General features: G+C 47.2%; 2 protein-coding genes across 4 annotated transcripts in view; both read left to right on the top strand.

Moving 5' to 3' along the window:
* Positions 1-387: 387 nt before the first annotated feature.
* Positions 388-23011, top strand: LOC115123083 (eukaryotic translation initiation factor 5B). The gene is made up of 22 exons (XM_065024419.1): positions 388-518; positions 4107-4229; positions 4385-4451; positions 5318-6068; positions 7592-7806; positions 7890-8139; positions 8241-8327; positions 8465-8536; positions 8634-8932; positions 9019-9237; positions 9862-9929; positions 10017-10158; positions 10404-10535; positions 10995-11177; positions 11589-11750; positions 12506-12637; positions 13303-13434; positions 13548-13624; positions 13749-13913; positions 21234-21372; positions 21489-21650; positions 21885-23011. The coding sequence occupies exons 1-22, from the start codon at positions 484-486 to the stop codon at positions 21990-21992; spliced, it is 3720 nt and encodes a 1239-aa protein (XP_064880491.1). The 5' UTR covers positions 388-483; the 3' UTR covers positions 21993-23011.
* A 1592-nt stretch (positions 23012-24603) lies between these two features.
* LOC115124762 (rho guanine nucleotide exchange factor 7-like) overlaps positions 24604-27400 on the top strand; it is a 30228-nt gene continuing 27431 nt past the window's right edge. Inside the window, exon 1 of one of the 3 annotated variants that reach the window (XM_029654238.2) lies at positions 24604-25119. In XM_029654238.2, coding sequence (XP_029510098.2) covers positions 24955-25119 — 165 coding nt within the window. In that variant the 5' untranslated portion in view covers positions 24604-24954. The remainder of the gene's footprint in view (positions 25120-27400) is intronic. The other 2 variants (XM_029654237.2, XM_029654239.2) reach the window with 2 other exon arrangements.

Below are 27400 nucleotides of genomic sequence, written 5' to 3'. Positions count from 1 at the left end.
CGTGCTTGGCTCTGCCCACCGGTTGCCTGTTCTGCAGAGTGCCCTCTATGATTAAGTTGCTCTCATTGGAAATTACATGCTGCTGTCTATCTTGGGTTGATTATAAAACTCTTTGGCCTAGCGTTTAGTGTTGGACCAGTAACTGAAAGGTTATTAGTTTGAATACCTGAACCGACAAGGTGAAAAATCTATCGATGTACCCTTGAGCAAGGTACCCTAATTTGCCCCTGGGATGCCGTACTACTGGCTGACCCTGTAAAACAACACCTTTCTTTGCACCTGTCACAATACTAATACTATTAATAATGTGTTACTCCATTATACCTGCGCAGTTTGCGCAGTGAAGATGCACTTCAGTACAGGCAATAGAAAACGCTCTGCAACTGCGCAGGATGTGTGAACAACCCCCATTGGACCAACCATATGTGCTGTATCGGCGAACAACGAGGCTGAACATTGTGGATAAAAATAAAAACAAGGAGAATGGGGAAGAAACAGAAAAAGTCAGGCGATGACAGGTACATGATAGTGTGGCCCGTGTGTCATACGATTTGAGAAAGTTGTGATGTATGCAACAGACTTCTAAGACTATAACTGTTAGCTAGCTAACGTTAGACGGACAGGCTGAGCTGGCTAGCATTAGCATGATACTGAAGCCATGAGTTTCATGTGGCGGCAGATTGCCTTGGCTAGGCCTCCCGTCTCGGGCTTATTCATAAGCTAACGTTATCCTCGCGCACTTGTTTTCAACCTTTCATATTGACAATGAATTAACCAATTTATATCTTGTATAAACACACTTGATGCTGAACAACAGAGACATGACACCTATTATTCTCGCTATTAGCTAGCATATGTTATGCAGCTACATTGGCATCCTACTACCAGCTAGCCAGGCTCCATGCAGTCACATAATGAAGTTAATTTCCATTAGCTCGTGAGCTATCTAACTTAGCTAGCTTGCTCGTCCACTAATAGGGAAACGCAGATAACTAGCTATACATGATGCAATTCTAGGAGGACATTGTCAGCGAACTATTGCTGAATCTTTGAGTCACTGACAACACAAGTGAGGACCTCCAGCCTGGCTATGCCCCATGCCTGCAACGTCATCCCTTTTCATTGTGCTGTCAGAAAGGGCCCTCATTCATTGTCCCAACTGTCGCCTCTATGGCTTGAGTATCCATCCAATGGCTGTGACCCCGTGTGAGTAAACATGGTCATTTGCGATTGATACCCCAGTTAGAGATTTGTTGTTGTCCTCGGTTTGGGGGGAGGGGGTGCTTCAGAATAAAACCGTATACTGATCTCAATGGCTAGAATATATATACTATTTCCATTGCCAAGTATTAGGCATTACGACCAAAAGTCTAAACCAATGTTGTTGTTCATATATTATGATGCATTCCTGAATAGAGATGTCAATTGACACTGACTCACGTCTCATTACGACATAGCCCTACAACGGATGCTTGTCTGCCAAGTGCACAAATCTACACTCACTACTTGTAATAGGCACTCTTATCCAACCTTTCTAAGTCAAGACGGGGCGGCAGGGTAGCCTAGTGGTTAGAGTCTTGGACTAGTAACCGAAAGGTTGCAAGTTCGAATCCCCGAGCTGACAAGGTACAAATCTGTCGTTCTGCCCCTGAACAGGCAGTTAACCCACTGTTCCTAGGCCGTCATTGAAAATAAGAATTTGTTCTTAACTGACTTGCCTAGTAAAATAAAGGTAAATTAAAAAGACCAGGTGTCTGCTTTTGAATGTGGGAATGAGCTTACAGATAATAGACAGAGCGACAGTAGGCTAAGTGTCCTGCTGGCATTTAAGTTGATAATTGAGGGATATATTGACTGACCTGCAGTGATGGTGAGCTCTCACCCCCTGTACTGTATACATATATATTGACTGACCTGCAGTGATGGTGAGCTCTCACCCCCTGTACTGTATACATATATATTGACTGACCTGCAGTGATGGTGAGCTCTCACCCCCTGTACTGTATACATATATATTGACTGACCTGCAGTGATGGTGAGCTCTCACCCCCTGTACTGTATACATATATATTGACTGACCTGCAGTGATGGTGAGCTCTCACCCCCTGTACTGTATACATATATATTGACTGACCTGCAGTGATGGTGAGCTCTCACCCCCTGTACTGTATACATATATATTGACTGACCTGCAGTGATGGTGAGCTCTCACCCCTGTACTGTATACATATATATTGACTGACCTGCAGTGATGGTGAGCTCTCACCCCCTGTACTGTATACATATATATTGACTGACCTGCCGTGATGGTGAGCTCTCACCCCCTGTACTGTATACATATATATTGACTGACCTGCAGTGATGGTGAGCTCTCACCCCCTGTACTGTATACATATATATTGACTGACCTGCCGTGATGGTGAGCTCTCACCCCCTGTACTGTATACTGCTGATCTGTAGCCTGCTCCTGTTCCAGTCAACTCTGCTGTGAGGTCAAGATGATACCAGGCCAGGGCTAAAGATGGCGCTGAACAGCAATGGCGGAAGGATATTAAAGCTTGATTAACTATGGTCCTCTGTTCCCCATAACCAACAACTATTATAGGTCTGGTCCAGAAACAACCACTAGCCCCTAACCCTAAAGGCACTTGTATATAAGCCATATTCATAGTAGTTATTACAGGTAAATAAGTGAAAGGAATAACATTGATAGAACAGGATAACTCCATCAACATTCTGTGTATCAGCTGCTTCTTCATGATTTTATTACCCAGAGGCAAGAGTATGTGCACTGTGCACCCTGTGTGTTTTACCCGGGGTTGGGCCCTGTTCCTTCTAACATAGAGGTGTTTTCCACTGCTGATGCAACAGGCATGCAAGGAGGCTAGCCTCACCCTCTGTATAAAGTCTGAGGCTGAGCAGACGTAGGGCTTTTAGTCTCAAAGATCCATGTGCTGCTTCAGGTAAGGTTGTTGTGGTTGGATTGTGGATGGTTAGTAGTTGAGATGATCATAATGGTCATTACAGGTTAGGGACTGAAGTTGTTTGTCTTTCATGTTTGGTTTTCATCTTCACCCGTCTGACATAAGACTGAAGGTCTAGAATTAGTTATTGCATTTTTTGGGGACTGAAGGCGTAACAGTGTCAAGTGTGCAGCTGCCATTCATGTGGTGGTGTTGTTCTTGTTGGATGCACACTTCCCACTGTCAGGGTTGATTTGTGGCCACCAGCATGTCATTTTAGGACCGCAGTAAAGCCTTCAAATCTGTCAACAGAAAATGTTTTCTGTTGACAGAATTTTTAGTGTCCTGTGACTGACTGGGTCTGACTGACTGGGTCTGTCTTGGTCGGAATGACTGACTGGGTCTGTCTTTTGTTGGACTGGATATGAAAATCATATTTGCGTGAAATGTGCTAATTGGATCAAGGCTGCAAATATTTGAAATACCACACATTCAAGCTAGCTTGCACATGCTATCTAATTAGTCCTTTTTAGCTAGCTTGCTGTTGCTAGCTAATTTGTCCTGGGATGTAAACATTCAGTTGGTATTTTATCTGAAATGCACAAGGTTTTCTACTCCGCCAATTAATCCACACATAAAACTGTCAACTGAATCGTTTCTAGTCATCTCTCCTCCTTCTAGGCCTTTTCTTCTCTTGACTTTATAATGCGATTGGCAACTTTCATAAATTAGGTGCATTACCGCCACTGACCTCGTTCGTCTTTCAGTCACCCACGTGGGTATAACCAATGAGGAGATGGCATGTGGGTACCTGCTTCTATTTACCAATGAGGAGATGGGAGAGTTTCAGGAGTTGCAGCGCGATCTGCGTCACAAATAGAACTTACTTCTATTTTATCCCATGGCAACGCAGACGCTTGTTGGCGCAATAATTGAATAACATAGATTTCTACATTTATTTTGCATGCTCGCTCACGTGACGAGAGCGGTGTAGTCAGCCTGTAAGCCTGCAGTTTTTGTAACATAGCATATGGCAGAAATCTGCATGGAGAAAGAAGCATGTGGTTCCCAGCTATGCTTGGTAATGCTGCCTTTTACCATGTGTAATGTGCATCATATGTGATTTGCATGACTTTGTTTCAGTGCCAAAGACGGTGGCATCGACCTTGATGCTCTAGCAGCAGAAATCGAAGGAGCGGGAGCCTCCAAGGAGCAAGGTAAAGGAAAGGCCAAGAAGAAGAAAGACAAAAAGAAAGATGATTTTGAGTAAGTCTTTATTTCTCTCTCTTCGACAGTAATGAACGCTCCATTTTAAAATAATTATGGAAATAAGAACCAACTGTTGGAGGGAAATATTTCTACACTTGCCTTGGACTTTTCAGCATACTGTGTATTGATCATAATGATTTGATCTTTAACAGTGAAGACGACATCCTGAAGGAGCTGGAGGAACTGTCTCTTGAAACCACAGGAGCTAAAGGCAGCAAGGTGAAGTGTAGCCATATGCTAATCTTCATATGTAATGACCTTATACCAGGCTATAGCCCAATGCTAATCTGCATATGTAATGACCTTATACCAGGCTATAGCCCAATGCTAATCTGCATATGTAATAACCTTATACCAGGCTATAGCCCAATGCTAATCTTCATATGTAATGACCTTATACCAGGCTATAGCCCAATGCTAATCTGCATATGTAATGACCTTATACCAGGCTATAGCCCAATGCTAATCTGCATATGTAATGACCTTATACCAGGCTATAGCCCAATGCTAATCTGCATATGTAATGACCTTATACCAGGTTATAATAGGGTTTCCGTTTGCCAGTAATAGCCGGCTTAAAAAAATAAATTAGAAAAGCTGATAATGCATTTTAGCCCATTGGCGGAAATACCAATTAATGTAAATACAGTGCCTTGCGAAAGTATTCGGCCCCCTTGAACTTTGCGACCTTTTGCCACATTTCAGGCTTCAAACATAAAGATATAAAACTGTATTTTTTTGTGAAGAATCAACAACAAGTGGGACACAATCATGAAGTGGAATGACATTTATTGGATATTTCAAACTTTTTTAACAAATCAAAAACTGAAAAATTGGGCGTGCAAAATTATTCCTATGGGTCCAGTCATGTCTGGCGCCACAGTTTCTAACCGGAAACCCTGGGCTAATAGCCCAATGCTAATCTGCTTATGTAATGACCCTATACCAGGCTATAGCCCAATGCTAACCTGCATATGTAATGGCCTTATACCAGGCTATAGCCCAATGCTAATTTGCTTATGTAATGACCCTGTCTGGCAAAGCACATGCTTCTATGGAGTACTCATCACTTCCGCAATCCACAGAAACCAGACGCCACAGACGAGCCGGAGAGTGCCGCCGAGCCCCCGCCGCCCACCAAAGCGGAGAAGAAGAAGACGCGGAAGGGCAAGCGAGCCAGCCTGGAGGATGACGACAGGGACGACGAAGAGGTTTCGGGTACGGGTGACGTGGAAGACGAAGACAAGCAGAAGGACAAGAAGACTTCTGCTGCCCCGGCTGCTACTGCTGCTGGCTCAGACTCGGAGGACGACACCTCACGGACCCGGAGGAAACCCAAGGCAGGGAAGAAGGGAGGCCGCAAGGAGGCCTCGGACGAGGAAGAGGAGGATGACGATGGAGGTGCGACGAAAGGAGAGGGGGGAGGGGAGGATGATTCAGATGATGACGACTCGGTGGACGCATCGCAGGCTGGAAAGAAAGGCAAGAAGAAGAAGGGCAAAGCTAAGGCAGAAAGTGAAGAAGAGGAAGAGGAGGAGGGAACCTTCAAGATGAAGACGGCAGCTCAGAAGAAGGCAGAGAAGAAGGAGAGAGACCGCAAGAAGAAAGAGGAGGACAGGGCTAAGCTGAAGAAGCAGAAGGAGAAGGAGGAGGAGAAAGAGGGGAGTATTGAGGTTGCAGCAGTGCCTAAGAAAGAGAAAGAGGTAGTGAATAAGAGTGAGCCAGCGGTGGCCCCATCAGCAGCCCCAACCCCAGCAGCAGCCCCAACCCCAGCAGCAGAGACGGAGGCAGCAGCAGAGATTGAAGATCAGGAAGGGGCTGATCCTCAAGGAGAGGGTGAGATTTACAATTGGTTTATATTGTATCCATTCCACAGCCTAAACGGCAACACTTTACAATGAGTTGCCCATATGCCATGTAGGAACTACTTTCGTTTTAAGAATGTGTAAATGCTTATCTGTACCCATTAGCTGCCGATGAGGTGCTTGAAGCAGTTAATGGTAAGAGAAGGAAAATAACAGATTTCTGCTTCAAGGTAGCTTGTTACATGCCTTAATTTTGCTGGACCCCAGGAAGAGCAGCTAATGAGGATCCATAATACATACTAATACACGTGTTGTTAACTTCTTGGCGCACCCATCCCGTTAGCGGGATCATTTTTGTCAACATCTGCTGAATTGCAGAGCGCCAAATTCAAATTAAATTACTAAAAATATTTAATTTTCATGAAATCACAAGTGCAATATAGCAAAACACAGCGTAGCTTGTTGTTAATCCACCTGGTTTGTCAGATTTCAAAAAAGCTTTACAGCGAAAGCAAACCAAGCGTTTATGTGAGGACATCTGTCTCAGCAGACAAAACATTACAAACAGCTAGCAGCAAAGTAGATTGGTCACGAAAGTCAGAAAAGCAATAAAAATGAATCGCTTACCTTTGATGATCTTCGGATGTTTGCACTCCCAGAGACTCCCAGTTACACAATAAATGTTCCTTTTGTTCGATAAAGATGATTTTTATATCCAAAAACCTCCATTTGGTTTGGCGCATTTTGTTCAGAAATCCACAGGCTCGTGCAGGTCATGACGGGCAGACGAAAATTCCAAATAGTATCCGTAAAGTTCGTAGAAACATGTCAAATGTTTTTTATAATCAATCCTCAGGTTGTTTTTACAATAAATAATTGATCATATTTTAACCTGGCCGTAGCTTTTTCAATAGGAGAGAGCGAGAGAAAATGTCTGCTCCAAGCTGTTGCGGATGCAAAACTCTGCTGGCATCCAGCCATCCACTGACGCGATGTGATCGTTCTCACTCATTTTTCAGAATAAAAGGCTGAAACTATGTCTAAAGACTGTTCACACCACGTGGAAGCCATAGGGAAAGGAATCTGGTTGATATCCCTTTAAATGGAGGGAAGGCATGCAATGGAACAGGGAGCTTTCAAACTAAGAGGCACTTCCTGGTTGGATTTTCCTCAGGTTTTCGCCTGCAATATCAGTTCTGTTATACTCACAGACAATATTTTGACAGTTTTGGAAACTTTAGAGTGTTTTCTATCTAAATCTGACAATTATATGCATATTCTAGCTTCTGGGCCTGAGAAATAGGCAGTTTCATTTGGGTACGTTTTTCATCCAAACATCAAAATACTGCCCCCTACACTCAACAGGTTAATGTGTAGTTGCATGCAGTTACAATAGTATAAGTCTACTCATCTTAATTCTGTACCCATTGTGGTGGATGTGGTGGAAACAATGAATGAACCCAATGGTAATGTTTTCAAAGTAGTTAAGTGGTGTTACTGTGTAGTTACATGCAATATGACTGATTTCTGTCTGGGGTATTTTTGTTACTTCAGAAGAGGAAGAGGTAGACAAGAAGGGCAAGAAAGACAAGAAGAAGAAGAAGGGGGACAAGGAGAAAGAGGAGAAGAAGAAGGGACCCAGCAAGGCCACAGTGAAAGCCATGCAGGAGGCTCTGGCTCACATGAAGGAGGAAGAGGAGCGTGCCAAGAAGGAGGAAGAGGAGAACCTGCGTCGCCTGGAAGAGCAGGAGGCTCAGAGACTGGAGCAGGTTAAGCACACACACACACACACACACTGTATACACACACACTGACCTCTTACCAACTGACCTCTTCAATGTAACACCTACAGGAGCGTCTGGAACAGGAGCGTAAGGAGAAGAAGAAACAGAAGGAGAAAGAGAGGAAGGAGAGGCTGAAGAAGGAGGGCAAACTGCTGACCAAAGCCCAGAAAGAGGCCCGGGCCAGGGCAGAGGCCACACTTGAACTCCTGAAGGCCCAGGGTATTGAAGTGCCATCCAAAGATGACTCAGTGCCAAAGAAGAAGCCAGTGTACGGAGACAAGAGGAAAAAGAAGCCCCAACAAGCACAGACCCCTGAAGGTAACAGCCTCTTCCAATCCACATCAAATACATGTCCAACTGCAAAGTCATCTTTCTATTTGTTTGTGCCTCGTCCCTCATTCCTCCTCTTCCCCGGTCAGAGATCTCAGAGGTCATGTCACCCACGTCGGAGATGGCAGAGCCAATCATCTCACCGATGGCGGTGGAAACTCCCGAAGTAGCAGCAGGTAAAATGGACCATAGATCTTGGAGACGGAGCCTGCCTTAATGTCCTCCGCTTGTTGTCCAGATCTGGGTGTAACGCCAGACAACTTTCATTGCCTCAGTCACATTTTGTGTCATGTCTTCCTGTCCCTCCCCCCAGAGGTAGAGCAGAAAGCTGAGTCTGCAGTTGATGACTGGGAGGCTATTGCTGAGACCATCGATCAGGACAAAGGTAAGACAGGACAGACTTGAGGTTTTTAGCAATATGGCAATATCTCCCAAAGGCTTGGTGGCTTACACCTCACATAACGTCTCTTCTCCCTCTACAGAGCTGAAGACGGTCCACATTGAGGTGAAGCCAGAGACGCCAAAGCAGCCCCAACAGAAACCCTCGTCACAGCCGGAGGAAGAGGACGACGACGAGGAAGAGGACGAGGAGGAAGAGGATGACGAAGAGGAGGAGAGTGAGGAGGAAGTGAAGGAGAGTCAGCCTCACACAATGCAGCAGGCCCCAGCCACTAAGAGGAAGGGAGGGAAGGAGAGCTCAGAGTCCAGTAGTGACAGCGACTCCGATGACGATCGCACTAAAGAGGAGCGAATCTACGACAAGGCCAAGAAGCGTATTGAGGTAGTCTTTCACAAACGCACATCCTATCAACATTGTTAAACGGTAGGGAAGTGTAATGTTGTTCCCTCGGTGCTCCTCCTGTGTAGAAACGGCGAGCAGAGAACATAAAGAACATAAACCTGGACAAGCTCCGCTCCCCTGTCGTCTGTGTACTGGGCCACGTAGACACAGGCAAGACCAAGATCCTGGACAAGCTGAGGCATACACACGTACAGGACGGAGAGGCAGGAGGGATCACCCAACAGATCGGAGCCACTAACGTACCGCTGGAGGCCATCGTAGAGCAGACCAAGATGGTGAAGAACGTGAGTACTGCTGCTCCTCTCCCTTCAGCTCAGACCCAGTCATACACTGAACAGTGACCGTACACTGAGTGTACAAAACATTAGAAACACCTTCCTAATATTGAGTTGTACCCCCTTTTGCCCTCAGAACAGTCTCAATTTGTCGTGGCATGGACTCTACAGTGTCAAAAGCGTTCCACAGGAATGCTGGCCAATGTTGACTCCTATGCTTCACAGTTGTCAAGTTGGCTGTATGGCCATTGGGTGGTGGACCATTCTTGATACACACAGGAAACTGTTGAATGTGAAAAACCCAGCAGCGTTGCAGTTCTTGACACACTCAAACCGGTGCGCCTGACACCTACTACCATACCCTGTTCAAAGGCACTTTAATGTTTTGTCTTGTCCATTCAAAGAAATCCTTCTTTAACCTGTCTCCTCCCCTTCATCTACACTGATTGAATTGGATTTAACAAGTGACATCAATAAGGGATCATAGCTGTCACCTGGATTCACCTGGTCAGTCTGTCATGGAAAGAGCAGGTGTTCCTAATATTTTGTACACTCAGTGTGTGTATGGCATTGGATTTGAATAGATAGTTGGTGTCTAATGGCTCTTTAATCATTTCATTGTTTCCTCTTCAGTTCAACAACGAGGCCATTAAAATCCCAGGAATGCTGATCATCGACACCCCAGGCCACGAGTCTTTCAGGTAAACCCTCATTCAGAAACATGTGTGTCCACTGCCCTAAATGTGTTTGTCCTGACTGCATCTCGCTCCGTCTGTCTGTGTGTCCAGTAACCTGAGGAACCGGGGCAGCTCTCTGTGTGACATAGCCATCCTGGTGGTGGACATCATGCACGGCCTGGAGCCTCAGACCCTGGAGTCCATCAACCTGCTCAAGGAGAAGAAGTGTCCCTTCATTGTAGCACTTAACAAGGTCAGTCTGTCTGGTCAGACATGCTCATAGCTTACCTCTGGGATGGATGGATGGATAGATGTCTAGTAGAGGACTTGCATGTATTAAAGGCACTCAATGGCCCACAATTCACTGGGAATAAAGCTACCAGGATACAATGGCTTGCGGAAGTCTTTTTTTTCTTTCACAAATAGTGAATTGGTTGCCCATCCATGTGACGTGTATTTTTGTCCCTTCTATTCGTTCCATTTCTATGTCTACTCCAGATTGACCGTCTGTACGACTGGAAGAAGAGTCCGGACACAGACGTGGTGGCCACACTGAAGAAGCAGAAGAAGAACACCAAGGATGAGTTTGACGAGAGGGCCAAAGCTGTCATCGTGGAGTTCGCCCAGCAGGTCACTAACTATATGAACAACGGAGGGGGAAAGAGTTTTGTAGTTGACAGCACTATTCACTATTGCGATGCACCTATTGTGTGAACCCTGAGTGACCCCGCACCTTAAGAGACTGCTGCCTTATGTACATAGACATGGAACACTAGTCACTTCAATGATGTTTACCTACTGTTTTACACACTTCATATGTATATACTGTATTCTAGTCAAGATTCATCCTATATCACTACTGCTGTACACACCTTTTCTGTTGATATACTGTCTATACACACTATTATATGTGTATATATATATTTATATTCTGGTCTCTGACATTGCTCGTTCTGATATTTCTGCATTTAATTCGTATGTCGTTATTGTGTTAGACATTACTTCACTGGTAGCATTTCACTGCATCTTAACATCTACAAATCTGCGTATGCGACCAATGAACTTTGATTTGATTGTGTATTCGTACAGGGTCTGAACGCAGCCCTCTTCCATGAGAACAAGGACCCGAGGACCTTTGTGTCTCTGGTGCCCACCTCGGCCCACTCCGGGGACGGCATGGGCAACCTGATCGCTCTGCTGGTGGAGCTCACCCAGACCATGCTGGCACGACGCCTGGCACACTGCGACGAGCTCAGGGCTCAGGTCATGGAGGTGAGGGACAATTACTACATTACTGTCACAGTTCATGGGGACGAGGAAGAATGATCCTCCCTGTTGTTGTCACGGTTAGATTGCTGTTATTTTAAGGTAATTTCCGTTACACCAGTCGCACTACCGTTACGTCAGTTGTCATTACTGTTGCGTCATTACCGTTACATTGGTGTCATTGCCGTTATGTCAGTGTCATTACCGTTGCGTCGTCTAACACTTAATGTTGTATTAAACTCAACGTGTCCCTGTCATTGCCGTTACATCGGTGTCATTACCATTGCGTCGTCTAACACTTAATGTTGTATTAAACTCAACGTGTCCCTGTCATTGCCGTTACATCGGTGTCATTACCATTGCGTCGTCTAACACTTAATGTTGTATTAAACTCAACGTGTCCCTGTCCATGGTCAGGTGAAAGCCCTGCCTGGTATGGGCACCACTATAGACGTGATCCTGATCAACGGGGTTCTCCGGGAGGGCATGACCGTCATCGTCCCGGGGGTGGAGGGACCCATCGTCACCCAGATCAGGGGGCTGCTGCTGCCTCCACCCATGAAGGAGCTCAGGGTCAAGGTATGGAGGAAAGGTTTATGTTTATTTTAAAGAGCACTTGTAGGAGCAGCAGACAGTTCTGACCTGATTTCAACAGGAATGTCATGCTGTCCATGACTTGGCTAGGGGTTAATCCTAACTTCCACGTCTCATTTTCACTAAATAATTCACTGATGTCAATGGCAGACTAAGCGATAATGTGACGGTGGAAGTTAGAATTAGCAGCAGGTAGTCTAGCGGTTAGAGCATTGGGCCAGTTACCGAAAAGTCGCTGGTTGGAATTCCCGAACCGACAATGTGTAAAATCTGTCTGTGCCTTTGAGCAAGGGGCACCGTGCTACTGTGGCTGACCCTGTAAAACAACACATTTCACTGCACCTAGGCCCCATAATGATGATCTGTGTGTAGTATTAATGAATGATCTGACCCCCTGTCCTCTTTAGAACCAGTAGGTAGTATTAATGAATGATCTGACCCCCTGTCCTCTTTAGAACCAGTAGGTAGTATTAATGAATGATCTGACCCCCTGTCCTCTTTAGAACCAGTAGGTAGTATTAATGAATAATCTGACCCCTGTCCTCTTTAGAACCAGTAGGTAGTATTAATGAATGATCTGACCCCTGTCCTCTTTAGAACCAGTAGGTAGTATTAATGAATGATCTGACCCCCTGTCCTCTTCAGAACCAGTAGGTAGTATTAATGAATGATCTGACCCCCTGTCCTCTTTAGAACCAGTAGGTAGTATTAATGAATGATCTGACCCCTGTCCTCTTTAGAACCAGTATGAGAAGCATAAGGAGGTGTGTACGGCCCAGGGAGTGAAGATCCTGGGGAAAGACCTGGAAAAGACCCTGGCAGGGCTCCCCCTGCTGGTGGCCCACAAGGAGGATGAGGTGGCGGTGCTCAGGGTGAGACTGGCACATTTAAGCAATAAGGCCCGAGTGGGTGTGGTATATGGCCAATGTACCACGGCTAAGGGCTGTTCTTAAGCAAGATGCAACGCAGAGTGCCTGGATACAGCCTTAGCCGTGGTATATTGGCAATATACCAGAAACCCTAGAGGTGCCTTACTGCTATTATTATCTGGTTACCAACGTAATTAGAGCAGTAAAAAATAAATGTTTTGTCATACCCTGGGTATATGGTCTGATATACCACAGCTTTTGGCCAATCAACATTCATAGCTCGAACCACCTAGTTAATAATGTACTGTGTATCAGAGGTTCTTAAAAATGTTCAGCTCGAGACCCAAATGAGAAATTGACCCTGTGACCCAAATCGTCCTCCAACCACCCAAATTAAGAAGAAATAGTGTGGGATTATAGATGTATTCTCATAATTCACGACCCACTTGGAACCCGATCCATAGTTGAAGAAACCCTGCTGTGTATGAAAACAGGGCTGTGTCTCAATAGTGTTAGACTGGATCCCTCTGCCACCTACGGCTACATGTCAATAGTTATGAATGGCTCCCTGCTTCCTCTCCTTGTCTTTTTTTCCATCTCTGAGTTAGTTACTAGTACACACACACACACAGTGTATTGAGATCCTCTGCGTTATGATCCCCATGCAGGATGAGCTGGTGCGGGAGCTGAAACAGACTCTGAACTCCATCAAGCTGGAGGAGAAGGGTGTGTACGTCCAGGCCTCCACTCTCGGATCCCTGGAAGCCTTGCTCGAGTTCCTACGAGTGTCCAAAGTGCCTGTGAGTATCACCCACATACACACACACACACACACACACACACCGTATCAAACTACAATATAGTATTGAGAAACTGTGCTGTAATGTTCATGTTTTTCCGTCTCCTCCAACAGTACGCTGGCATCAACATCGGTCCAGTCCACAAGAAAGACGTGATGAAAGCTTCAGCTATGCTGGAGCATGACCCACAGTGTGTGACCTCTTCTGTCTTCTCTCCTTTCTATACCCTGTCATACATTTGTTTGATTGGTTACTGTCTCATTAACCCTATCTGTGTAAACTGGACAATAAAAATCCATGCTGTCCTGTTCTAGGTATGCAACGATCCTGGCGTTTGATGTGAAGGTGGAGAGGGACTCTCAGGAGATGGCTGATAGTCTGGGGGTCAGGGTGTTCAGCGCTGAGATCATCTACCACCTGTTTGATGCCTTCACCAAGTACAGAGAGGACTACAAGAAGGCCAAGCAGGACGAGTTCAAGTAAGTGAACACACACTACGTGATACCAACCATAACTTTGTTTTGCTGTCATAGGCCTTAGCACAAGTGATCCACACTCAGCCCATTGGAAGGCTACACCTGTCCTGCCTAGGCTAGGTTTCCAGACAGTACAGTAGGCATGGGGTATGCCTGGGCTAGGTTTCCAAACAGGACAGTAGGTGTGGGGTATGTCTGGGCTAGGTTTCCAAACAGGACAGTAGGTGTGGGGTATGCCTGGTTCAGGTTTCCAGACAGGATAGTAGGTGTGGGGTATGCCTGGGCTAGGTTTCCAAACAGGACAGTAGGTGTGGGGTATGCCTGGGCTAGGTTACCAGACAGGACAGTAGGTGTGGGGTATGCCTGGTTCAAGTTTCCAGACAGGACAGTAGGCGTGGGGTATGCCTGGCCTAGGTTTCTAGACAGGACAGTAGGTGTGGGGTATGTCTGGGCTAGGTTTCCAGACAGGACAATGCCTGGTTTCCAGACAGGATGTATGTCTGGGCTAGGTTTCCAGACAGGATGGTAGGCGTGGGGTATGTCTGGGCTAGGTTTCCAAACAGGACAGTAGGTGTGGGGTATGTCTGGGCTAGGTTACCAGACAGGACAGTATGTGTGGGGTATGTCTGGGCTAGGTTTCCAGACAGGACGGTAGGTGTGGGGTATGCCTGGTTCAGGTTTCTAGTAGGTGTGGGGTAGGTTTCCAAACAGGACAGTAGGTGTGGGGTATGCCTGGGCTAGGTTTCTAGACAGGACAGTAGGTGTGGGGTATATCTGGGCTAGGTTTCTTGACAGGATAGTAGGTGTGGGGTATGCCTGGGCTAGGTTTCGTGACAGGACAGTAGGTGTGGGGTATATCTGGGCTAGGTTTCTAGACAGGACAGAAGGTGTGGGGTATATCTGGGCTAGGTTTCTTGACAGGACAGTATGCGTGGGGTATGTCTGGGCTAGGTTTCTAGACAGGACAGTTGGCGTGGGGTATGTCTGGGCTAGTTTTCCAGACAGGGCGGTAGGTGTGGGGTATGTCTGGGCTAGTTTTCCAGACAGGGCGGTAGGTGTGGGGTATGTCTGGGATAGGTTTCTAGACAGGACAGTAGGCGTGGGGTATGTCTGGGATAGGTTTCCAGACAGGGCGGTAGGTGTGGGGTATGTCTGGGCTAGTTTTCCAGACAGGACAGTAGGTGTGGGGTATGCCTGGGCTAGGTTTCTAGACAGAACAGTAGGTGTGGGGTATGTCTGGGCTAGGTTTCTAGACAGGACAGTAGGTGTGGGGTATGCCTGGGCTAGGTTTCGTGACAGGACAGTAGGTGTGGGGTATATCTGGGCTAGGTTTCTAGACAGGACAGAAGGTGTGGGGTATATCTGGGCTAGGTTTCTTGACAGGACAGTTGGCGTGGGGTATGTCTGGGCTAGGTTTCTAGACAGGACAGTAGGCGTGGGGTATGTCTGGGCTAGGTTTCTAGACAGGACAGTTGGCGTGGGGTATGTCTGGGCTAGGTTTCTAGACAGGACAGTACATTTACATTTACATTTAAGTCATTTAGCAGACGCTCTTATCCAGAGCGACTTACAAATGGGTGCTTTCACCTTATGACATCCAGTGGAACAGCCACTTTACAATAGTGCATCTAGGTCTTTTAAGGGGGGGTGAGAAGGATTACTTTATCCTATCCTAGGTATTCCAGTAGCCGTGGGGTATGTCTGAGCTAGTTTTCTAGACAGGACGGTAGGTGTGGGGTATGTCTGGGCTAGGTTTCTAGACAGGACAGTAGGTGTGGGGTATGTCTGGGCTAGTTTTCTAGACAGGACAGTAGGTGTGGGGGTATGTCTGGGCTAGGTTTCTAGACAGGACAGTTGGCGTGGGGTATGTCTGGGCTAGTTTTCTAGACAGGGCGGTAGGTGTGGGGTATGTCTGGGCTAGGTTTCTAGACAGGACAGTAGGTGTGGGGTATGCCTGGGCTAGGTTTCTAGACATGACAGTAGGCGTGGGGTATATCTGGGCTAGGTTTCCAGACAGGACAGTAGGTGTGGGGTATGCCTGGGCTAGGTTTCTAGACAGAACAGTAGGCGTGGGGTATGTCTGGGCTAGTTTTCTAGACAGGACAGTAGGTGTGGGGTATGTCTGGGCTAGGTTTCTAGACAGGACAGTAGGTGTGGGGTATGCCTGGGCTAGGTTTCGTGACAGGACAGTAGGTGTGGGGTATATCTGGGCTAGGTTTCTAGACAGGACAGAAGGTGTGGGGTATATCTGGGCTAGGTTTCTTGACAGGACAGTTGGCGTGGGGTATGTCTGGGCTAGGTTTCTAGACAGGACAGTAGGTGTGGGGTATGTCTGGGCTAGTTTTCTAGACAGGACAGTAGGTGTGGGGTATGTCTGGGCTAGGTTTCTAGACAGGACAGTAGGTGTGGGGTATGCCTGGGCTAGGTTTCGTGACAGGACAGTAGGTGTGGGGTATATCTGGGCTAGGTTTCTAGACAGGACAGAAGGTGTGGGGTATATCTGGGCTAGGTTTCTTGACAGGACAGTTGGCGTGGGGTATGTCTGGGCTAGGTTTCTAGACAGGACAGTAGGTGTGGGGTATGTCTGGGCTAGTTTTCTAGACAGGACAGTAGGTGTGGGGTATGTCTGGGCTAGGTTTCTAGACAGGACAGTTGGCGTGGGGTATGTCTGGGCTAGTTTTCTAGACAGGACAGTAGGTGTGGGGTTGTCTGGACAGTTTTCTAGACACAGTTGGCTAGGTTTGTAGCGTGGGGTATGTCTGGGCTAGTTTTCAGACAGGACAGTAGGTGTGGGGTATGTCTGGGCTAGTTTTCAGGACAGGGCGTGGGGTAGGTGTTTCTAGACAGGGGTATGTCTGGGCTAGGTTTCCAGGACAGAAGGACGGTTTCTTGACAGGCGTGGGGTATGCCTGGGCTAGGTTTCCAGACAGGACGGTAGGTGTGGGGTATGTCTGGGGGCTAGACAGGACAGAAGGTGGTTTCTAGGTTTCTTGACAGGACAGTAGGTGTGGGGTATGCCTGGGCTAGGTTTCCAGACAGGACAGTAGGTGTGGGGTATATCTGGGCTAGGTTTCAGACAGGACAGAAGGTGTGGGGTATATCTGGGCTAGGTTTCTTGACAGGACAGTTGGCGTGGGGTATGCCTGGGCTAGGTTTCCAGACAGGACAGTAGGTGTGGGGTATGTCTGGGCTAGGTTTCTAGACAGGACAGTAGGTGTGGGGTATGTCTGGGCTAGGTTTTCTAGACAGGACAGTAGGTGTGGGGTATGTCTGGGCTAGGTTTCTAGACAGGACAGTAGGTGTGGGTATGCCTGGGCTAGGTTTCTAGGACAGTGGGGTATGCCTGGGCTAGGTTTCGTGACAGGACAGTAGGTGTGGGGTATATCTGGGCTAGGTTTCTAGACAGGACAGAAGGTGTGGGGTATATCTGGGCTAGGTTTCTTGACAGGACAGTTGGCGTGGGGTATGTCTGGGCTAGGTTTCTAGACAGGACAGTTTTCTAGACAGGACGTGGGGTATGTCTGGGCTAGTAGGTTTCTGGGCTAGGTTTCGTGACAGGACAGTAGGTGTGGGGTATGTCTGGGCTAGGTTTCTAGACAGGACAGTTGGCGTGGGGTATGTCTGGGCTAGTTTTCTAGACAGGACAGTAGGTGTGGGGTATGTCTGGGCTAGTTTTCTAGACAGGGCGGTAGGTGTGGGGTATGTCTGGGCTAGGTTTCCAGACAGGACGGTAGGCGTGGGGTATGCCTGGGCTAGGTTTCCAGACAGGACGGTAGGCGTGGGGTATGCCTGGGCTAGGTTTCCAGACAGGACAGTAGGCGTGGGGTATGTCTGGGCTAGGTTTCTAGACAGGACAGTAGGTGTGGGGTATATCTGGGCTAGGTTTCTAGACAGGACAGAAGGTGTGGGGTATATCTGGGCTAGGTTTCTTGACAGGACAGTAGGCGTGGGGTATGTCTGGGCTAGGTTTCTAGACAGGACTGTAGGCGTGGGGTATGTTTGGGCTAGGTTTCTAGACAGGACAGAAGGTGTGGGGTATATCTGGGCTAGGTTTCTTGACAGGACAGTAGGCGTGGGGTATGTCTGGGCTAGGTTTCCAGACAGGACAGTAGGCGTGGGGTATGCCTGGTTCAGGTTTCCAGACAGGACAGTAGGTGTGGGGTATGTCTGGGCTAGGTTTCCAGACAGGACGGTAGGCGTGGGGTATGCCTGGTTCAGGTTTCCAGACAGGACAGTAGGTGTGGGGTATGCCTGGGCTAGGTTTCCAGACAGGACAGTAGGTGTGGGGTATGCCTGGGCTAGGTTTCCAGACAGGACAGTAGGTGTGGGGTATGCCTGGGCTAGGTTTCGTGACAGGACAGTAGGTGTGGGGTATGCCTGGCCTAGGTTTCTAGACAGGACAGTAGGTGTGGGGTATATCTGGGCTAGGTTTCTAGACAGGACAGAAGGTGTGGGGTATGTCTGGGCTAGGTTTCTAGACAGGACAGTAGGTGTGGGGTATGCCTGGGCTAGGTTTCCAGACAGGACAGTTGGCGTGGGGTATGTCTGGGCTAGTTTTCCAGACAGGGCGGTAGGTGTGGGGTATGTCTGGGCTAGTTTTCCAGACAGGGCGGTAGGTGTGGGGTATGTCTGGGATAGGTTTCTAGACAGGACAGTAGGCGTGGGGTATGCCTGGGCTAGGTTTCTAGACAGGACGGTAGGTGTGGGGTATGCCTGGGCTAGGTTTCTAGACATGACAGTAGGCGTGGGGTATATCTGGGCTAGGTTTCCAGACAGGACAGTAGGTGTGGGGTATGCCTGGGCTAGGTTTCTAGACAGAACAGTAGGTGTGGGGTATGTCTGGGCTAGGTTTCTAGACAGGACAGTAGGTGTGGGGTATGCCTGGGCTAGGTTTCGTGACAGGACAGTAGGTGTGGGGTATATCTGGGCTAGGTTTCTAGACAGGACAGAAGGTGTGGGGTATATCTGGGCTAGGTTTCTTGACAGGACAGTTGGCGTGGGGTATGTCTGGGCTAGGTTTCTAGACAGGACAGTAGGCGTGGGGTATGTCTGGGCTAGGTTTCTAGACAGGACAGTTGGCGTGGGGTATGTCTGGGCTAGGTTTCTAGACAGGACAGTACATTTACATTTACATTTAAGTCATTTAGCAGACACTCTTATCCAGAGCGACTTACAAATTGGTGCTTTCACCTTATGACATCCAGTGGAACAGCCACTTTACAATAGTGCATCTAGGTCTTTTAAGGGGGGGGGGGGGGGGTGAGAAGGATTACTTTATCCTATCCTAGGTATTCCAGTAGCCGTGGGGTATGTCTGAGCTAGTTTTCTAGACAGGACGGTAGGTGTGGGGTATGTCTGGGCTAGGTTTCTAGACAGGACAGTAGGTGTGGGGTATGTCTGGGCTAGTTTTCTAGACAGGACAGTAGGTGTGGGGTATGTCTGGGCTAGGTTTCTAGACAGGACAGTTGGCGTGGGGTATGTCTGGGCTAGTTTTCTAGACAGGACATTAGGTGTGGGGTATGCCAGGGCTAGGTTTCTAGACAGAACAGTAGGCGTGGGGTATGTCTGGGCTAGTTTTCTAGACAGGACAGTAGGTGTGGGGTATGCCTGGGCTAGGTTTCGTGACAGGACAGTAGGTGTGGGGTATATCTGGGCTAGGTTTCTAGACAGGACAGAAGGTGTGGGGTATGTCTGGGCTAGTTTTCTAGACAGGACAGTAGGTGTGGGATATGTCTGGGCTAGTTTTCTAGGACAGGGCGGTAGGTGTAGACAGGACAGTTGGGTATGTCTGGGCTAGGTTTGGGCTAGTTTTCTAGACAGGGCGGTAGGTGTGGGGTATGTCTGGGCTAGGTTTCCAGACAGGACGGTAGGCGTGGGGTATGTTTGGGCTAGGTTTCTAGACAGGACAGAAGGTGTGGGGTATATCTGGGCTAGGTTTCTTGACAGGACAGTAGGCGTGGGGTATGTCTGGGCTAGGTTTCCAGACAGGACAGTAGGCGTGGGGTATGCCCTGTTCAGGTTTCCAGACAGGACAGTAGGCGTGGGGTATGCCTGGTTCAGGTTTCCAGACAGGACAGTAGGTGTGGGGTATGTCTGGGCTAGGTTTCCAGACAGGACGGTAGGCGTGGGGTATGCCTGGTTCAGGTTTCCAGACAGGACAGTAGGTGTGGGGTATGCCTGGGCTAGGTTTCCAGACAGGACAGTAGGTGTGGGGTATGCCTGGGCTAGGTTTCGTGACAGGACAGTAGGTGTGGGGTATATCTGGGCTAGGTTTCTAGACAGGACAGAAGGTGTGGGGTATATCTGGGCTAGGTTTCTTGACAGGACAGTAGGCGTGGGGCATGTCTGGGCTAGGTTTCTAGACAGGACGGTAGGCGTGGGGTATGTTTGGGCTAGGTTTCTAGACAGGACAGTAGGCGTGGGGTATGTCTGGGCTAGGTTTCTAGACAGGACAGTTGGCGTGGGGTATGTCTGGGCTAGGTTTCTAGACAGGACAGTTGGCGTGGGGTATGTCTGGGCTAGTTTTCTAGACAGGACGGTAGGTGTGGGGTATGTCTGGGATAGGTTTCTAGACAGGACAGTAGGTGTGGGTTATGTCTGGGCTAGTTTTCTAGACAGGACAGTTGGCGTGGGGTATGTCTGGGCTAGGTTTCTAGACAGGACAGAAGGTGTGGGGTATGTCTGGGCTAGGTTTCTAGACAGGACAGAATGTGTGGGGTATGTCTGGGCTAGGTTTCTAGACAGGACAGTAGGTGTGGGGTATGCCTGGGCTAGGTTTCCAGACAGGACAGTTGGCGTGGGTTATGCCTGGGCTAGGTTTCTAGACAGGACAGTTGGCGTGGGTTATGCCTGGGCTAGGTTTCCAGACAGGACAGTATGTGTGGGGTATGTCTGGGCTAGGTTTCTAGACAGGACAGTTGGCGTGGGGTATGCCTGGGCTAGGTTTCTAGACAGGACAGTTGGCGTGGGTTATGCCTGGGCTAGGTTTGCCTGGTATGCTAGGTTTCTAGACAGGACAGTTGGCGTGGGTTATGCCTGGGCTAGGTTTCTAGACAGGACAGTTGGCGTGGGTTATGCCTGGGCTAGGTTTCCAGACAGGACAGTATGTGTGGGGTATGTCTGGGCTAGGTTTCTAGACAGGACAGTTGGCGTGGGGTATGTCTGGGCTAGGTTTCTAGACAGGACAGTTGGTGTGGGGTATGCCTGGGCTAGGTTTCTAGACAGGACAGTTGGCGTGGGGTATGCCTGGGCTAGGTTTCTAGACAGGACGGTAGGTGTGGGGTTTGTGGTGTAGTAACAGTTGTTTTCTGTCATTTTCCACAGACACATTGCTGTGTTCCCCACTAAGCTGAAGATCCTGCCTCAGTTCATCTTCAACTCTAGAGACCCCATAGTCATGGGAGTCAACGTGGAGGCTGGGGTCCTCAGACAGGGAACCCCACTCTGTGTGCCCAGCAAGGGGGTGAGTGTGTGTGTGTATATGTAGAGTGCAGTATGTGTTTGTGGGACCTGTTTCTATCTTGGTAGGACGTAGAAACCGGTGTAATAATATTATCTGACTGACTTCCTCCCTGTCAGTTTGTGGACATTGGCATCGTGACCAGCATTGAGATCAACCACAAGATGGTGGACAGTGCCAAGAAGGGCCAGGAGATCTGTATAAAGATCGAACCGATCCCCGGAGAGGCACCCAAGATGTTCGGCCGACACTTTGAGGCCACCGACATCCTCGTCAGCAAGGTACAGTCACAGAGAGGAGAAAGGCAACACTTTGCTTTTCAATGATCAAATTACCGTGTCGTGGTTTTCAGGTCAACACAGTGTATCAGATGTTGTAAGTACTGACTGTTACATTGTACCGACAGCAGGTACCCAAACTCTTAACAACACTGGGTTCTGTACTAGAAGTAGTGGACCATAATGAGAATGGGGAGACTTCGGAGTTCTGAATGTGGTCTTTTGTTTGTTCTCCAGATCACCAGAGCGTCCATCGATGCCCTGAAGAACTGGTTCCGAGACGAGATGGGCAAATCTGACTGGCAGCTCATCATGGAGCTCAAGAAGACTTTTGAAATCATCTGAACGGAGGAACGGGCACACACCTTCATGTCTTCAGGCGGCCGCAGCACACCTACACACAAACACACACACCACTGATCATGTGACACCTGATCAAAGACACACACACACACACACTTGTTCATCACAGCCACGTATGCATACACCCATAAATGGTGGGAGCAGTGCAGTGTCCCACTTTCCCCCTCTCCCCCATCCCCTCCCTCCTGGTGGGTGGGGGAGTGTATTTTTAGAGGGGAAACAGTGTTTTTCTGTGAGAAACCAAACTATTTCCTGCTGTTGTTAACAGTGACAGTTTAGACAGCATCGACACACACTATTCCAACGTGCCTGTTGTTTGGAATCATCTTGAGTTTTGTTTTTCATTTTGCCGTTCTCTCTCTCACCCTCCTTATCCGTCTGCTGCTGGAGTCCTGCCCCCTGTAATCACTCTGGTGTTCAGGCTGGGGTGAGACTGGAGAGGGGGCGAGTGGGAGTGAAGAAAGCTGGGTCAGGCGTCACTGGAACCACAGATCTACAGAATTCAGCAAACTGGGTTTGACAAGTTTGCGTGGGTGCCATGTTGGCACCGGAAGTCGCAAGGAGAATGACATTCCACCCAGAATGCAAATGAGAACCTTATTGTTATGACACGTTGGTTGCCAACATGGAGGCTAGTTTGCTGAACTCTTTATATCTATCACGGATCAAGGGGAGCTGTGCGCCAAAGGCCTGAATTAGAAGAGGGGAGAGGGGAGGCATTCTTACCAGAAGTTTTAGACGTCTGAATAATACGACCTTGTCAGTGTTTTCTTTTTTTGAATGCAGTTATTTTATGGTCCTTTTAAAAAGCCCCTCCCTCTCTGACATCATCACCAGCCCCCCCTGTCAGCGCAGTTTGACTGGTGCCTACGGACCTTTTTTTTTACCATGAATGAACTAGGTGACAAAATAGGTGGTCCCTCTCCTCTCTACTTGAGTTCAAAATGTAAAAGATAATAAAACATCTACATCAATAAAGACATATTTATAGAAGTTGCAAACTCTGCCCCCTCTGCCTTGTTGTATATTTTGGATAATGGTATGAATGGAATATGCATTGAATTAAATTCTATGAAAAATAAATATGAAGTGCTACTTCCCCTGGTTTCATATGCTGTTATTAGTGAGGTCGAGTTCCCCTGGTTTCATATGCTGTTATTAGTGAGGTCGAGTTCCCCTGGTTTCATATGCTGTTATTAGTGAGGTCGAGTTCCCCTGGTTTCATATGCTGTTATTAGTGAGATCTAGTTCCCCTGGTTTCATATGCTGTTATTAGTGAGGTCGAGTTCCCCTGGTTTCATATGCTGTTATTAGTGAGGTCGAGTTCCCTGGTTTCATATGCTGTTATTAGTGAGGTCGAGTTCCCCTGGTTTCATATGCTGTTATTAGTGAGGTCGAGTTCCCCTGGTTTCATATGCTGTTATTAGTGAGGTCGAGTTCCCCTGGTTTCATATGCTGTTATTAGTGAGGTCTAGTTCCCCTGGTTTCATATGCTGTTATTAGTGAGGTCGAGTTCCCCTGGTTTCATATGCTGTTATTAGTGAGGTGGTTCCCTGGTTTCATATGCTGTTATTAGTGAGGTCGAGTTCCCTGGTTTCATATGCTGTTATTAGTGAGGTCGAGTTCCCCTGGTTTCATATGCTGTTATTAGTGAGGTCGAGTTCCCCTGGTTTCATATGCTGTTATTAGTGAGGTCGAGTTCCCCTGGTTTCATATGTTGTTATTAGTGAGGTCGAGTTCCCCTGGTTTCATATGCTGTTATTAGTGAGGTCGAGTTCCCCTGGTTTCATATGCTGTTATTAGTGAGGTCGAGTTCCCCTGGTTTCATATGCTGTTATTAGTGAGGTCGAGTTCCCCTGGTTTCATATGTTGTTATTAGTGAGGTCGAGTAACCCTGGTTTCATATGTTGTTATTAGTGAGGTCGAGTTCCCCTGGTTTCATATGCTGTTATTAGTGAGGTCGAGTTCCCCTGGTTTCATATGCTGTTATTAGTGAGGTCGAGTTCCCCTGGTTTCATATGCTGTTATTAGTGAGGTCGAGTTCCCCTGTTCCCTGATTTATTTTTTCAATAACTGTTAAATCATGAAATGTCATGAATTTCTGCAGAATGGGTGGATGGCTGTATTTTAGTACCCTGTTAAGTTGCTTTTCTTTGTTAATGCAAATCTATACATTTATAGTGCACAGCAAATGTAGATTGTGTTGTACAAATGGCAATAATAGCTATTTGAATAGAAATAATAATGTAATCACCCTCAAGGTAATGGAGATTTTATATTCTGCAGACAGGGGGCGCTACAGTTCATTCTAACGTGGGATTCGGTAGTCCTATAAATTCAATATTGTAGTCCTTGTAATAAACGGTGTATTACGCAAAGATTTATATTTCTACACATTAACACACAGTTTAATACCGACTGAATAAGTAAATACAATAATTTGAGCGTTAAAATGCAGTAGCCCACTCTGAAATCTAATATCATGGATTGTATTATAAGAAGCTATTATTACAGCAATTTTTAATAGTTGATGTAGACCCAGCTACCTCATGCAAACTTATGCAAATAATTACGAGTAAAATATTAAACCGCCAACAGGGGGACAGTCTCTAAAAGCAGTTATAGTTTTACATCTTTGTGATGTCATTCTCTGTTGGAGCATTTCGCGGCAGCAGGCGACACAGGTTGGGGGAATAACGAGAGAGAGGGGGGCAGTGGACAGTTTACCAGGCGTAAAAGACTGGGAAACGAAGCCAATAGACTAGCTACAATTTTAAAAGAAGAAAGCAGCTGTCCGTCAACCTCTCCAAAAACGCAGTCATGTTATCTTTATCCATTAGGATATGTTTTTATTCGGAATAGGCGATTATTCTCCAATCACATTGTTCTCTTCTCCCAAAACATCCCAGGATAGGATAGAGTGGATGTTATTGTCATAATAACCATGAATTCGGCGGAACAGACGGTAACGTGGCTGATAACGTTGGGGGTCTTGGAGTCACCGAAAAAGACAATTTCTGACCCTGAAGGATTCCTGCAGTCTTCTCTCAAAGATGGGGTTGTCCTGTGCAAACTGGTGGAGCGATTGCGCCCTGGTTCTGTTGAGAAAGTAAGGTCATATCTTATTGCCTGGATGTCCCACCTCTGCCTTAGACAACTATTATATGGAACTTGAATAATTAAACATTGGTATTAGTGTGTCTTTGTTGTTGTAGACCTCAAACCGATCCTAGTTAGATCATTAACAGAGGGGTTATTGTACGGAGTAGAGTGGAATTTCCGGACAGATGTCCGTGTGTCTCACTTCAGCACTAGTTTGCATTGACAATGAGACACCCATTCCCAATATAACCTATTAAGTGAGCAATAACGCAATCGTATTCACATTGGCTACACATGGCATTAAAGCCCCATGTTTTTTCCTAGATTGAAAACAGACGCTTTTTAAAAAAGAAAACATGTTTATCGGAGTAAGTATGGACATTTGGCCACTGCGTTTATTTTTATTCCACCAACAAAATGTTGCTATAATAAACGGGTGTTTTTGGTTCGGATCAACTGCTATAATGGGGTACACAACAAATAGATTCACATGAGTGGTCCGCCATTGACTGCAATTTCAATTTCACTCAGAGGAAGCCCCCTCCCTCTCTTTTAAAGGAACAGTGTTGTTTTAACATTATTCAGCTATCAGAGTAGACCACTTATATAGGCTTACATTGTAACATTGGGAAACGCATTAGCCTAGTGATGGGACTCCCAATTATTCAGTGAAACACTCATTTAAGGGTTATGGAAACACCATTGTATTAGGGACAGTTTTTTATTTTACTAGTCAAGTCAGTTAAGAACAAATTCTTATTTACAATGACGGCCTACCCCGGCCAAACCCTAACGACGCTGGGCCAATTGTGCGCCGCCCTATGGGACTCCCAATCACGGTCGAGTGTGATACAGCCAGGGTCTATTGTGATGCCTCAGGCACTGAGATGCAGTGCTTTAGTCTCGGGAGACCCTATGGGCTTGACTTTTATGCATTCTTGTTGTTGTTGTAAAACATTTCAAAATATACAATATAGAAACCCGAGTATATAACGGAGTACCTCTCTTATCATCACCCAGTGCCTGGGCTTACCTCCGCTGTACCCGCACCCCACCATACCCCTGTCTGCGCATGAATGTCCTGAATATATTCTACCATGCCCCGAAATCTGCTCCTTTTACTCTTTGTCCCCAACGCTCTAGGCGATCAGTTTTGATAGCCTTTAGCCGCACCCTCATACTACTCCTCCTCTGTTCCGCGGGTGATGTGGAGGTAAACCCAGGCCCTGCATGTCCCCAGGCACCCTCATTTGTTGACTTCTGTGATCGAAAAAGCCTTGGTTTCATGCATGTCAACATTAGAAGCCTCCTCCCTAAGTTTGTTTTACTCACTGCTTTAGCACACTCTGCTAACCCTGATGTCCTTGCCGTGTCTGAATCCTGGCTCAGGAAGGCCACCAAAAATTCTGAGATTTCCATACCCAACTATAACATTTTCCATCAAGATAGAACTGCCAAAGGGGGAGGAGTTGCAGTCTACTGCAGAGATAGCCTGCAAAGTAATGTCATACTTTCCAGGTCCATACCCAAACAGTTCGAACTACTAATTTTAAAAATTACTCTCTCCAGAAATAAGTCTCTCACTGTTGCCGCCTGCTACCGACCCCCCTCAGCTCCCAGCCCCCCATCTAGCTTCAGAGTTTGTTCTGTTAGGTGGCCTAAACTGGGATATGCTTAACACCCCGACAGTCCTACAATCTAAGCTAGATGCCTTCAATCTCACACAAATCATCAAGGAACCCACCAGGTACAACCCTAAATCTGTAAACAAGGGCACCCTCATAGACGTCATCCTAACCAACTGGCCCTCCAAATACACCTCCGCTGTCTTCAACCAGGATCTCAGCGATCACTGCCTCATTGCCTGTAACCGCTACGGATCCGCAGTCAAACGACCACCCCTCATCACTGTCAAACGCTCCCTAAAACACTTCTGCGAGCAGGCCTTTCTAATCGACCTGGCCCGGGTATCCTGGAAGGATATTGACCTCATCCCATCAGTTGAGGATGCCTGGTCATTCTTTAAAAGTAACTTCCTCACCATTTTAGATAAGCATGCTCCGTTCAAAAAATGCAGAACTAAGAACAGATATAGCCCTAGGTTCACTCCAGACCTGACTGCCCTCGACCAGCACAAAAACATCCTGTGGCGGACTGCAATAGCATCGAATAGTCCCCGCGATATGCAACTGTTCAGGGAGGTCAGGAACCAATACACGCAGTCAGTTAGGAAAGCAAAGGCCAGCTTCTTCAGGCAGAAATTTGCATCCTGTAGCTCTAACTCCAAA

Source organism: Oncorhynchus nerka, linkage group LG2 (genome assembly GCF_034236695.1).
Source record: "Oncorhynchus nerka isolate Pitt River linkage group LG2, Oner_Uvic_2.0, whole genome shotgun sequence".
In the NCBI taxonomy this organism is placed as follows: domain Eukaryota; kingdom Metazoa; phylum Chordata; class Actinopteri; order Salmoniformes; family Salmonidae; genus Oncorhynchus; species Oncorhynchus nerka.
The sequence above is the reverse complement of the archived record's forward strand: the minus strand, read 5'-3'. Positions and strand labels throughout refer to the sequence as shown.

What these genes read in the sequence shown, in the direction of transcription:
- LOC115123083 (XM_065024419.1), top strand. Translation starts at nt 484, where the DNA reads ATGGGGAAGAAACAGAAAAAGTCAGGCGATGACAG. An exon ending in ACAAGCACAGACCCCTGAAG is followed by an intron (nt 8,140 to 8,240) that starts GTAACAGCCTCT and finishes TTCCCCGGTCAG; the next exon opens with AGATCTCAGAGGTCATGTCA. An exon ending in TCGTGGAGTTCGCCCAGCAG is followed by an intron (nt 10,536 to 10,994) that starts GTCACTAACTAT and finishes GTATTCGTACAG; the next exon opens with GGTCTGAACGCAGCCCTCTT.